This window comes from Oncorhynchus tshawytscha, linkage group LG33 (assembly GCF_018296145.1).
Source record: "Oncorhynchus tshawytscha isolate Ot180627B linkage group LG33, Otsh_v2.0, whole genome shotgun sequence".
NCBI classification, from domain to species: domain Eukaryota; kingdom Metazoa; phylum Chordata; class Actinopteri; order Salmoniformes; family Salmonidae; genus Oncorhynchus; species Oncorhynchus tshawytscha.
Window position 1 is genome coordinate 39,756,384 of NC_056461.1, and position 14,226 is coordinate 39,770,609.

Sequence of the window (14,226 nt, forward strand, 5' to 3'; positions counted from 1 at the left end):
TATCTTAAATGAGCATGCCCCATTCAAAAAATGTAGAACCAGGAACAGATATAGCCCTTGGTTCACTCCAGACCTGACTGCCCTTGACCAGCACAAAAACATTCTGTGGCGTACTGCATTAGCATCAAATAGCCCTCGCGATATGCAACTTTTCAGGGAAGTTAGGAACCCATATACACAGGAAGTTGGGAAAGCAAAGGCTAGCTTTTTCAAACAGACATTTGCCTGCTGCAGCACAAACTCCAACAATTTCTGGGACACTGAAGTCCATGGAGAATAAGAGCACCTCCTCCCAGCTGCCCACTGCACTAAGGCTTGGAAACACATTTTTCTACGGCTGGCCATGCTTTCCACCTGGCTGCCCCTACCCCGGTCAACAGCCCTGCACCCTCCACAGCAACTTTCCCAAGTCTCCCCCACTTCTCCTTCACTCAAATCCAGATAGCTGATGTTCTGAAAGAGCTGCAAAATCTGAACCCCTACAAATAAGCCGGGCTAGACAATCTGGACTCTCTCTATCTAAAATTATTAGCCAAAATTGTTGCAACCCCTATTCCTAGCCTGTTCAACCTCTTTCGTATCATCTGAGGTCCCCAAGAATTGGAAAGCTGCTGCGGTCATGCCCCTCTTCAAAGGGAGAGACACTCTAGACCCAAACTGCTACAGACCTAAATCTATCCTACCTAAGGTCTTCGGAAGCCAAGTTAACAAACAGATCACTGACCATTTCAAATCCCACCATACCTTCTCCGCTATGCAATCTGGTTTACGAGCTGGTCATGGGTGCATCTCAGCCACGCTCAAGGTCCTAAACGATATTATAAACGCCATCGATAAGAGACAATACTGTGCAACCATATTAATTTACCTGGCCAAGGCTTTTGACTGTCAATCACCACATTCTTATCGGCAGACTCAACAGCCTTGGTTTCTCGCCTGGTTCACCAACTACTTCCCAGACAGAGTTCCGTGTGTCAAATCGGAGGGCCTGTTGTCTGGACCTCTGGCAGTTTCTATGGGGGTGCCACAGGGTTCAATACTCGGGCCGACTCTTTTCTCTGTATACATCAATGATGTCACTCTTGCTGCTGGTGATTCTCTGATCCACCTCTACACAGATGACACCATTCTGTATATTTATGGCCCTTCTTTGGACACTGTTAACTAACCTCCAGACGAGCTTCAATGCCATACAACTCTCCATCTGTGGCCTCCATCTGCTCTTAAATGCAAGTAAAACTAAATCTATGCTCTTCAACCGATCGCTGCCCACACCTGCCTGCCTGTCCAGCATCACTACTCTGGACGGCTCTGACTTAGAATATGTGGACAACTACAAATACCTAGGTGTCTGGTTAGACTGTAAACTCTCCTTCCAAACTCACATTAAGCATCTCCAATCCAAAATTAAATCTAGAATCGGCTTCTTATTTCGCAATAAAAGCATCCTTCACTCATGCTGCCAAACATACCCTCGTAAAACTGACTATCCTACCGATCCTTGATTTTGGCGATGTCATTTACAAAATAGCCTCCAACACTCTACTCATATGTAAGTCTTTGCTAGGTAAAGCCACGCCTTATCTCAGCTCAGTGGTCACCATAGCAACACCCTACCGTAGCACGCACTCCAGCAGGCATATTTCACTGGTCACCCCCAAAGCCAATTCCTCCTTCGGCCGACTTTCCTTCCAGTTCTCTGCTGCCAATGACTGGAATGAACTTCAAAAATCACTGAAGCTGGAGACACATATCTCCGTCACTAGCTTTAAGCTCCAGCTGTCAGAGCAGCACACAGATCACTGCACCTGTACATAGCCCATCTGTAAATAGCCCATACAACTACCTCATCCCCATTCTGTTATTGATTTTATTTATTTTGCTCCTTTGCACCCCAGTATCTCTACTTGTACATCTATCACTCCTGTGTTTAATTGCTATATTGTAATTATTTCGCCACTGTGGCCTATTTATTGCCTCCCTTATCCTACTTCATTTGCATACACTGTATTTATTTATTTAAAAAAATGAAAGTGTTTGTTTTTTATGAGCCTGTTTTTCTTTCTGCTTGTATTTTGTATTCATATTGATGTGTGTTTTTCTGTAATTTATGTAATTCAGGGCTCATCTGTAAAAGACTCCCTGATAAAATAAAGGTTAAATAAATAAACAAAATAAAATATAACGTGGCATTTCCTATGGAGAATTCTAACGATGAACAATGTTTACAAGGTATTCATACAAAAGGACTTTGTCCAAAAGAAGTGAAACTACCTGCCAACTTGTCCTGCTTGGCTCAGTCAGTAAGAGCATGGTGCTTACTGTGACAATGGTTGTGAGTTTGTATCCTGGGATCACCCATCTATAAAATGTATGGAGACTAATTCACTTTGGATAAAAGTGTCTGCTAAATGGCAGAATTATAGTGTGACGGAGAAGTCCGTCACTGGCCGCAGGCAGCATTTGGTACACTAACACACACATTCGTCGCACCTCCCTGCTCTGTTATCAGATAAGTTAACAATGTGGGTTGACACACAAATTAACGTCCCTATCTTAGTACATACATTTCACTCTTACCTCCGGTCAGTACCCGGTTATGGTATAAAGACTATACAGACAAGTGTTCATGTTTTATTTAAGCAACATTTATTACACTTATGGATGACCGCGTTGTTTGTTTGGTTCTGTTCCTCTCTCCATCTCTGTAGCTTCTGGGTATGCTGGGATAAGGACCCGAGCTAAGGCAATCAGGCTGACTTTGTAGTGCCTGTCCTGAATGGCTCGTTAATGTAAATGAACACATTGAAAGACACCATGTGTCACGCCCTGGTCTTAGTATTTTGTGTTTTCTTTATTATTTTGGTCAGGCCAGGGTGTGACATGGGTTTTTTGTGGTGTGTTTTGTCTTGGGGTTTTGTTAGGTATTGGGTTTGTGGCTTAGTGGGGTATCTAGCATAGTCTATGGCTGTCTGGAGTGGTTCTCAATCAGAGGCAGGTGTTTATCGTTGTCTCTGATTGGGAACCATATTTAGGCAGCAATATTCTTTGAGTGTTTCGTGGGTGATTGTTCCTGTCTCTGTGTTTGTTGCACCAGATGGGCTCAGTCACTTTGGTTTTTATATTTTCCTTGTTTTGGAAGAGAAGAGAACGTGAGCCGGGTGCGCCATTCTCCTTGCGGAGATGGTGCTAAATCCTTCAACACGGTCGGTCCCTGGGATTGGGCTTGCCAACATGATTCGGTTTGCTTGGAAGGAAAAGGAGTTGGAGCCTTTAGGACGGGAAACTTTTGGAAGGATAATATTGATGGGGATTCTAAAGCTGACGGTGAAGGACGTGTTTTGTTTCCAAGGCAACTCGTTGGAGGGAGCATACGACGTGGCACTATATACAGAGGAGAAACACGATGATATCCTGAGAAGGGCAAGAGCAGTGGGAGGTGAGAGGCTGATGAGCCACTATGAAATAACGAGCCTGGTGAGGAACAACTTTAGGGTTGTAACTGTCAACATATACAACCCATACGTTAAGGACGAAGAGGTGAGGGCCTTTCTGGGGACATACATGGATAACGTCTCCTCAGCAAGGCACCTCAAAGACTCCCTTGGGTTTTGGAATGGGAGGAGAGGCTTCCAGGCCCTCCTCAGGGAGGACCCAAAGGGACATGGTGGCTACCTCCATCCTCCTGCTATGTTCTCCTGGGGGCTGACAGGGGACGTTGTTTTATTCAGCCCCCATTTTTTATGGCCTATGGCCACATCTTCAGTGCAACACAAGAAAATGCAGATTTTGTGGATCTGGGGAGCACGAGCGAAGGATTGTGACGAGCCTAAGGCGTGCCACGGGTGTGGCTCGTTAGCACACCTGTGGCGGGGGTGCCTGGCTCGTCAGAGGTCATACGCGTCTGTGGCTGGGGGAGCAGGAGCGGGGGATGGGGGAAGAAGAGGAGGGGAAGGAAGAATGCCTCATGACCAGAGTACAGGTCCAGAGGGGAGGGTCGCAAGGAAGGAGGAGGAGCAAGAAGCGGCGGATGGAAGAGAGAAGAAACAGAAGGCACGGGAGTAGGAGAACCAGGAAAAGCGGCGGAAGAAGGCAACCGAGTGGAGGAGCATGAGAGAGAAGAAAGCGAGGGAGGAGTGGTGGAGAAGGAGATGGTGGAAGAGCAAGTGGACTGGGGGGAAAGTGCCCTGGTGGAAGAGATGAGGGGTATGGTGGAGGAACTGGCAGGGGGGAGGGTGGTATCTCTCCACTGCCACCATCACCAAAGAAGAGAATGAAGAGGAGGGTGCGATTGGCCGACAGTGAGAGGGAGGGGATGGTCAAGAGAGTGATGGGGGTGGGTGAAACCTCTGGGTTGCTGCTGGTTTCCCCAGGCCCTCAACTTCTGTTGGGTGGGGACACACCTAACAAGACTCAGGACTGGGTACAGGAGGAGGTGGAGAGTTTTTTGTTTGGGGACTCAGCCTCCCCTATTTTTTTCCAAACCACTTGCAGCACTGGGGAGGGGGAGGAGTGTGGGGGTAGACCCAGGGTGCAGGGCACCCCGGAGCCAAACACTATTCCTGCATCCTGGGTTGGTGAGATGGAGGAAGAGGGGGATGTCGGGAGTACGGATGGTGTTTTCACAGGTAGATATGGAGCAGGGGAGCATCGGGTGAGTCTCCTGTTTTTTTTTTTTTTCTGTCTGGGTTTAGTATTTGTGTGTATTACATGTTTTTATTTTATTCTTTCATGGGGTCTAATTTTACTTTCGTTAGTTTAAATGTAAGGGGTTTAAGGAATTTTGTTAAGAGGAGGGCGGTTTTTAGTTATTTGGAGGGTGTGGGGTTTGATTATCACAAATTAGTGATAGGGGGGGATTTTAATACAGATTTAGGAATAGGGGGGATAGCAGTGCAGGCGCCATCACCGGGCTAATGGCTTGCCATGGTCTGGTTGATGGTGGCCTGCACACTACTCCGAAAATGGCCGGTCCTACATGGCGCAACTCCAGGGGGGTTGAGCGGAGGCTCGACTATATTTTTGTACCCAGGTCTTTGGGTAAGTTGTCTGGGCGGCTGTTGCCTGTTTTCTTTTCGGATCACGACGGGGTGCTCCTGCAGGTGGGGTCGCCAGTCTGCCTCTTTGGTAGGGGGTACTGGAAGTTAGATCGGGATGTGCTGGAGGAGCAGGCTTTTGTTGACGGGTTTTATGGTTTCTTTTGGAGGCTTGAAGGCCTCCGGTCCATGTGCGAGGGGGTGTTAGAGTGGTGGGAATTAGTTAAGGTGAGGATTAGGGCTTTTATAATAGGGTATTGCAAGAGGGAAAAAAGGGAGGAGAGGAGGGAGGTGGATCGTTTCCAAAGGTTAATTGAACTCGAGTACGAGGCAGGCAACCTCGGCGGGTTGTTTGACTGGGAGAGATCCGCTACCCTAAAGGCGCAGCTCAGGGAGTTGCAGGAGCGGAAGGCTCGAGCTTTCCTGGAGTGTGCGCATAGTGGCTTTCTAGAACACAATGAGACTTGTTCTGCTATGTTCTTTAAGTCGGTTAGGGCCAGACAGAGTAGGAAGGTAATACATGGCGTTAGGGAAGAAAATGGTAGTATAGTTAGAGAACCAGAGGATATGGTCAGGGTGACAACTGATCATTTCCAAGGTTTATTTAAGGAAAGGGAAATAGATGTAGAGCACGGAAATGTGTTTTTAGAACACTTGTCCAGGCGGTTGCCGGAGGACATTAGAGAAGTGATGGAGGCCCAGATCTCACTAGAAGAGGTTGAGAGCGCTCTTAGGAGGATGGGAAAAGGGAAGTTGCCTGGGATGGATGGGCTGCCGGCTGAATTTTATCTGAAGTTTTGGGGTATACTTGGACCAGTGGTCCTCGATGTCTTGAAGGCCATCCTTGAGACGGGCGTCCCGGGGGGGATCAATGGCTGTTGGTGTGCTGTCACTTTTATATAAGAAGGGGGAAGTAACAGACCTTGGCAACTGGCGGCCGTTGACCATGCTGTGTGTAGATTACAAGCTACTTGCAAAGGTTTTAGCAGACCGGTTGCGCACAGCCCTTCCCTACGTCGTCCATGAGGATCAGACGTGCGGGGTAGAGGGCCGCTCTATTAGATGGAACCTACAGTTAATCAGGGACTCCATCGCTTGGGTTGAAGATAGAGGACTGCCTTTAATGGTAGCAGCGCTAGATCAGGCGAAAGCCTTTGATCGCGTGAATAGATCCTTTTTATTCAGAGTGTTAGGTCGATTAGGATTTGGGGAGAAGTTCATAGGATGGATTCGTACATTATATGTCGGAGCGGGGTGCCGAGTTAGTGTAAATAGTCACGTTTTTGACCTCTCGTCTGGGGTCAGGCAGGGGTGCCCACTCTCGGCTCTCCTCTTCGTTCTGTACATGGAGCCTCTGGGGGCTGCCATTAGGGCAGACACAGGGGTGGAAGGCTTGTTGATCCCTGGAAGTGGTGGGCTGCGTGTTAAGATGACGCAGTACGCTGACAACACTTCCTTGCTGCAGTGCAAGGACTCGTGCCTGACAAGGTCCCTTGCCATCTTTGGGGATTTCACCCGAGCGTCGGGAGCAGTTCTGAACCATGCAAAGTCTTCCGTCAAGTTTTTCGGAAGATGGCGCGGTAGAACGGATGTGCCCGGGGGGTTCTCTCTCTGTGAGGGGGCCCTGAGGATTCTCAGGGTCCATTTTGAGACCTCCGGCTCAGCGACGCTAAACTGGAACATGCGTATTGCAGTGGTACAGAGGAAGCTAGCAATATGGAAGGCTAGGTATTTGTCTTTTATGGGCAAAGTCCTGGTCCTAAAGGTGGATGTGTTGCCGTCTCTTTTGTATTTGGCGTACATCTACCCATTGCCGGCTTGTCTGAGGAGGCCTCTAGTGAGGCTTGTGTTTCAGTTCATGTGGAGTGGCAGGTGCGAGTGGGTCGCCAGGGAACGCATGCTCTGTCCCATCGGGGAGGGAGGTAGGGGGTACCACATTTCCCCCTCAAGCTGGACGCAATTTTTGTTTCTTTCTTGTTAACGGACCTTGCTCATCCAGTGATACACCCGTCTGGTTACCTCCTGCGGGTGGACCTTCTCGTATCAGGCGAGAAGCATAATGGTGTGGTCTAACACGGGTCCTCAGGCGGAACAGCTGCCGTGGCACTTTGGTCATGCGGCCAAGTGGCTACGTGCGCACCCTGAGGTTGAAGTTGCCTGAGTAGGTTTAGATCACAGGCACCTGTACGAGGAGGTCAGAAAGGCAGGGAGTCTGGCGCCTGTAGTGGGCATCTCGGAAGTGGTCTGGGAGGGAGTGCAGGCACGGGGTCTGGACAACAGGCTCAAGGACCTGAATTGGTTGAGCCTCCATAAGTGCTTGCCGGTACGTTCCATCATGTACCGGTATAGTTTGGTGCAATCCCCCACCTGTCCAAGATCCTCTTGTGGCAGGGAGGAGACTGTGCGCCATGTCTTTTGGGACTGTGCCTTTGCCGGAGTAGTATGGGCTAGGGCACGGGTGTTGTTAGGTTTGGTAAGAGGGGATTTTGTATTGACGTGGGCCAGGTTAGAGAGAGGTGTAGGGAGAGCGAGAGGGACGGATAGGGACAGGTTTCTGCTCTGGCTTCTCATGAGTCTCTTTAAACGGGGGCTGTGGGAAGCCAGGCAGAACATGGTGAAGACAGGGAGAGATTGGGGGGTGGAAGGGATAGTGAGGAGGGTGGAAGGAGATTTGAGGGGGAGGATGAAGAGGGAGGAGAGGAAGTGGGGGCAGCATGCTGCTCGGGAGAGGTGGAAGGGGGGTTTAGGGCTGGGTGTCATTTAGATTTGTAAGGGGATAGATTAGGGACGGGGAGATAGGGAAAGGTAGTTTGTAGGGTGACGGGGAGGGAAGATACTCCCCTGAGGTTTTGTTTGGGGTTTTTGTTTAGTTAAATTAAAATACCATTTTTGGAATATGTATGAAAATTATAAGTTGTAAAGAATGAATGGTATTGAAGGTAATAAATTATTTTTTATTAAAAAAAATAGTCTGTTTAGGTTTTCTCACATTTATTGTTTTTTTTAGTTTATTCATGTATAGTTTTCTCCATTAAAAATCATGAATAACAATCACGCTGCATTTTGGTCCGCCTCTACTTCACCTAAAGAAAACCGTTACACCATGTCAGTAGTGATTTTGTAAATGTTATATTGGTATATTATGTCATGAAAAACGTGTTGCAATGTATAGACTTTAGTGTGTTTAGCTGAATGGAAAATGTAGGCTTTGAACAAGTAATTGCTTAATTAATTAGTGCTGATTATGTTCTGATGGGAGGGGCTTCCCCTACAAAAGGAGCCTCTCTTTCAGGTCAAAGGGGAGTCATTTTGGGAATTAGCTCTTGATGGGGGCAGCATTGTTTTTAAGCTGGCCCCATAATGGATACTTTGGATGGCTGTTTTTGTTCTGGAATCACTATGTAAATAAACACCCTGAAGCACAGAAGTACTTTTGAGGTCAGGTTTTTCAGTTAGGCCTTCTGGCCTACTCTACGTGACATATAGACTATTTATTTAGTCTATAATCAAATGTAAATTAGATCAAATGGAGAAAAATAAAATAAAATATCTCCTTGTTCAGTTTCTGCAATTTTGTGGCTTAATTGTAGAGATACAGGACCAGACAGTAAAAGTATGAATGTCAGCTGGCTCTGTGTTTAGGCAGCCATTTTGTTCAGTTGAGTGTATAATTCTGGGTGTGGGGTTGAGTTTCCCATAAACACTGATCTTAGGTCAGTTTTGAATTGTTCCCTCTAATGGTTAATGTTTAAATCAAATCACATCCGTCACATGCTCCGAATACAATAGAGTATAACCGTACGGTGAAATGCTTACTTACAAGCCCTTAACTGACAATTCAGTTTCAAGAAAGACTTAAGAAAATAATTACTAAATAAATTAAAGTAAAAATAGTCAAATAAAAATTAAAAGTAACACAATTAAAGTAATAATTCTTTAGGCGGCCATATTCCTGATGTTGCTGATGAGTCTCCTGCTGTACTCTCTGTGGTCCACTGGTTTCACCTCCATCACCATGGCCTTCACACGGGACTCATCCTGAAACACACATTATATCAGTATTTAACCTGTGTTTGGTTAAAACCCCTAGATGTAGAGAGAGTAGTGTTTACACATATCAGTATTTAACCTGTGTTTGGTTAGTGTCTTTTGGACAGACAAATCGGCCAACACTCAAGCGAGATTTGGTCCTTGGTTGCCGAGAGTATTGTTTTTTTTAGCCCGTTCATGATGGGAAACAAACAAAACCCAAACTTAAAGACGGCCAGCAACACATCTGACTTTTCACCTTTCAAATCAAATGATAATAACTCATTATTAACACAGTGAGTTATTCAGGAAATGGCGCATTTGCAACCAGCAAGGTTGACTCCTGATTCACACAGTAACAGATGCAGGGGACGGCTCATAGACAACCAGCAAGACTCAGCTGGGTTGACTCCTGATTCACACAGTAACAGATGCAGGGGACGACACATAGACAACCAGCAAGACTCAGCTGAGTTGACTCCTGAATCACACAGTAACAGATGCAGGGGACGATCACACAGCTCATAGACAACCAGCAAGACTCAGCTGAGTTGACTCCTGAATCACACAGTAACAGATGCAGGGGACGACACATAGACAACCAGCAAGACTCAGCTGAGTTGACTCCTGAATCACACAGTAACAGATGCAGGGGACGGCTCATAGACAACCAGCAAGACTCAGCTGGGTTGACTCCTGAATCACACAGTAACAGATGCAGGGGACGGCTCATAGACAACCAGCAAGACTCAGCTGAGTTGACTCCTGAATCACACAGTAACAGATGCAGGGGACGGCTCATAGACAACCAGCAAGACTCAGCTGAGTTGACTCCTGAATCACACAGTAACAGATGCAGGGGACGGCTCATAGACAACCAGCAAGACTCAGCTGAGTTGACTCCTGAATCACACAGGAACAGATGCAGGGGACGGCTCATAGACAACCAGCAAGACTCAGCTGAATTGACTCCTGAATCACACAGTAACAGATGCAGGGGACGGCTCATAGACAACCAGCAAGACTCAGCTGAGTTGACTCCTGAATCACACAGTAACAGATGCAGGGGACGGCTCATAGACAACCAGCAAGACTCAGCTGAGTTGACTCCTGAATCACACAGTAACAGATGCAGGGGACGGCTCATAGACAACCAGCAAGACTCAGCTGAGTTGACTCCTGAATCACACAGTAACAGATGCAGGGGACGGCTCATAGACAACCAGGAAGACTCAGCTGAGTTGACTCCTGAATCACACAGTAACAGATGCAGGGGACGGCTCATAGACAACCAGCAAGACTCAGCTGAGTTGACTCCTGAATCACACAGTAACAGATGCAGGGGACGACACATAGACAACCAGCAAGACTCAGCTGAGTTGACTCCTGAATCACACAGTAACAGATGCAGGGGACGGCTCATAGACAACCAGCAAGACTCAGCTGAGTTGACTCCTGAATCACACAGTAACAGATGCAGGGGACGACACATAGACAACCAGCAAGACTCAGCTGAGTTGACTCCTGAATCACACAGGAACAGATGCAGGGGACGGCTCATAGACAACCAGCAAGACTCAGCTGAGTTGACTCCTGAATGGTCTCTAACTTTCCCATTAACTGATGTGATTCATCATTCCATTTAATATTTCCTCTGTGAGTGTACCTGAGGGGGGTTGAGGGGAAAACAAGACCACTTGACAGTCGATGACAACTAATTTGAATATGATTTCATTATAATTGAATAACAGTGCTCTTTAAAAGGGCGGCTGGTGGATCAGAGAGTGACAGCTTTTTCCTTTGACGTCTCCCACACACACATCAGCAATCTTTTTCACTATTTCAAATCTATTAGTCACACACACACACACACATCACTATCACAATCTACTCAAATCTATTAGTCACACACACACACACACACACACACACACACACACACACACACACACACACACACACACACACACACACACACACACACACACACACACACACACACACACACACACACACAATCACTAATTTCATTCACTTCACTTCAGACACTAATTTATTCCGTTCAGAAACACACTTATTCCATTCCATCCTCAGCACTTCACACTTCAGAAACGATTTCTAAGAGGCACTAGAGTCTAAATTGGAAACTGCATTAAACGCTGTGGTGACATAACACCTTCATAAAACACCTGCCACAGTGACATAACACCTTCATAAAACACCTGCCAAGGTGACATAACACCTTCATAAAACACCTGCCACAGTGACATAACACCTTCATAAAACACCTGCCAAGGTGACATAACTCCTTCATAAAACACCTGCCAAGGTGACATAACTCCTTCATAAAACACCTGCCACAGTGACATAACACCTTCATAAAACACCTGCCAAGGTGACATAACACCTTCTATGGTGACATAACACCTTCATAAAACACCTGCGACAGTGACATAACACCTTCTATGGTGACATAACACCTTCATAAAACACCTGCGACAGTGACATAACACCTTCTATGGTGACATAACACCTTCATAAAACACCTTCTATGGTGACATAACACCTTCATAAAACACCTTCCATGGTGACATAACACCTTCTATGGTGACATAACACCTTCATAAAACACCTGTCACGGTGACATAACACCTTCATAAAACACCTGCCAAGGTGACATAACACCTTCTATGGTGACATAACACCTTCTATGGTGACATAACACCTTCATAAAACACCTTCCATGGTGACATAACACCTTCTATGGTGACATAACACCTTCATAAAACACCTTCCATGGTGACATAACACCTTCTATGGTGACATAACACCTTCATAAAACACCTTCTATGGTGACATAACACCTTCATAAAACACCTTCCATGGTGACATAACACCTTCATAAAACACCTGTCACGGTGACATAACACCTTCATAAAACACCTGCCAAGGTGACATAACACCTTCATAAAACACCTGCCAATGTGACATAACACCTTCATAAAACACCTTCCACCTTCCATGGGTCCATATGCCGCTTCTATTAAAACACTAGACCAATGGGTCAATATGCTGCTTCTATTAAAACACTAGACCAATGGGTCAATATGCTGCTTCTATTAAAACACTAGACCAATATGCTGTGTCTATTAAAACGCTAGACCAATGGGTCAATATGCTGCTTTTATGCTGATTCCCATTCATTCCTGCCAATACAGCAGGTACTCTTCCTGGGGTTTATTATGGATCCCCATTCGTTCCTGCCAAGACAGCAGCTACTCTTCCTGGGGTTTATTATGGATCCCCATTCGTTCCTGCCAACACAGCAGCTACTCTTCCTGGGGTCCAAACACTTTAAGGCACTTATTTCACACATTAAAAAAACATACAACAGTGCATCATATAACATTATTACACCACTAGATATCTACAGTACAAATACAACAGCTAACAAGCTGTTAGCTGTTGTATTTGAAGGTGAGGTCAGTGCATTAAAGCTGGGACCGAGAGAATGAAGAATAGCTTCTATCTCAAGGCTAAACAGCAATCACTGACTCAGAGAGGCTGCTGCCTACACTGAGACCCAATCACTGGCCACTTTAACAAAATGGATCACTAGTCACTTTAAACAATGGCACTTTAATAATGTTTACATTTATTACATTACTCATATCACATGTATATACTGTATTTTATACCATCTAGTTGCATCTTGCCTATGCCGCTTGGCCATCGCTCATCCATATATTTATATGTACGTATTCTCATTCCCCCTTTTTAGATTTGTCTGTATTAGGAAGTTGTTGGGGAATTGTTAGATCACTTGTTAGATATTACTCTACTGTTGGAGCCAGAAGCACAAGCATTTCGCTACACTTGTATTAACATCTGCTAACCATGTGAATGGGACCAATCAAATTTAATTTGACTTGATATTCTGTCTCCGTACATATGAACAGTTAACAAAGCCTTATATAGTCTGTCTCTGTATATATGAACAGCTAACAAGAATTATATAGTCTGTCTCCGTACATATGAACAGCTAACAGGCCTTATATAGTCTGTCTCCGTACATATGAACAGCTAACAGGCCTTATATAGTCTGTCTCCGTACATATGAACAGCTAACAGGCCTTATATAGTCTGTCTCCATACATATGAACAGCTAACAGGCCTTATATAGTCTGTCTCCGTACATATGAACAGCTAACAGGCCTTATATAGTCTGTCTCCGTACATATGAACAGCTAACAGGCCTTATATAGTCTGTCTCCGTACATATGAACAGCTAACAGGCCTTATATAGTCTGTCTCCGTACATATGAACAGCTAACAGGCCTTATATAGTCTGTCTCCGTACATATGAACAGCTAACAGGCCTTATATAGTCTGTCTCCGTACATATGAACAGCTAACAGGCCTTATATAGTCTGTCTCCGTACATATGAACAGCTAACAGGCCTTATATAGTCTGTCTCCGTACATATGAACAGCTAACAGGCCTATATATAGTCTGTCTCCGTACATATGAACAGCTAACAAGGCCTATGAACAGCTAACAGGCCTTATATAGTCTGTCTGTCTCCGTACATATGAACAGCTAACAGGCCTTATATATTCTGTCTCCGTACATATGAACAGCTAACAGGCCTTATATAGTCTGTCTCCGTACATATGAACAGCTAACAGGCCTTATATAGTCTGTCTCCATACATATGAACAGCTAACAACAGCTACATATGCACAGCTAACAGGCCTTATATAGTCTGTCTCCGTACCTAACAAGACATATATTTTATCTCCATACATATGAACAGCTAACAAGACTTACATAGTCTGTCTCTGTACATATGAACAGCTAACAGGCCTTATATAGTTTGTCTAACAGCTAACATATGAACAAGCTAACAGGCCTTATATAGTCTGTCTCCGTACATATGAACAGCTAACAAGACATATATTTTATCTCCGTACATATGAACAGCTAACAGGCCTTATATAGTCTGTCTCCGTACATATGAACAGCTAACAAGACATATATTTTATCTCCGTACATATGAACAGCTAACAAGACTTACATAGTCTGTCTCTGTATATATGAACAGCTAACAGGCCTTATACAGTTTGTATATATTAACAGCTAACAGGCCTTAGCTGTTAA

General features: G+C 45.4%; 1 protein-coding gene across 1 annotated transcript in view; it reads right to left on the minus strand.

Moving 5' to 3' along the window:
- Positions 1-8,094: 8,094 nt before the first annotated feature.
- Positions 8,095-14,226, minus strand: part of LOC112230700 (replication protein A 70 kDa DNA-binding subunit-like) — a 93,381-nt gene continuing 87,249 nt past the window's right edge. The window contains exon 13 of the mRNA XM_042311230.1: positions 8,095-9,074. Within this exon, the coding sequence (XP_042167164.1) occupies positions 8,973-9,074 (102 nt within the window). The 3' untranslated portion in view covers positions 8,095-8,972. The remainder of the gene's footprint in view (positions 9,075-14,226) is intronic.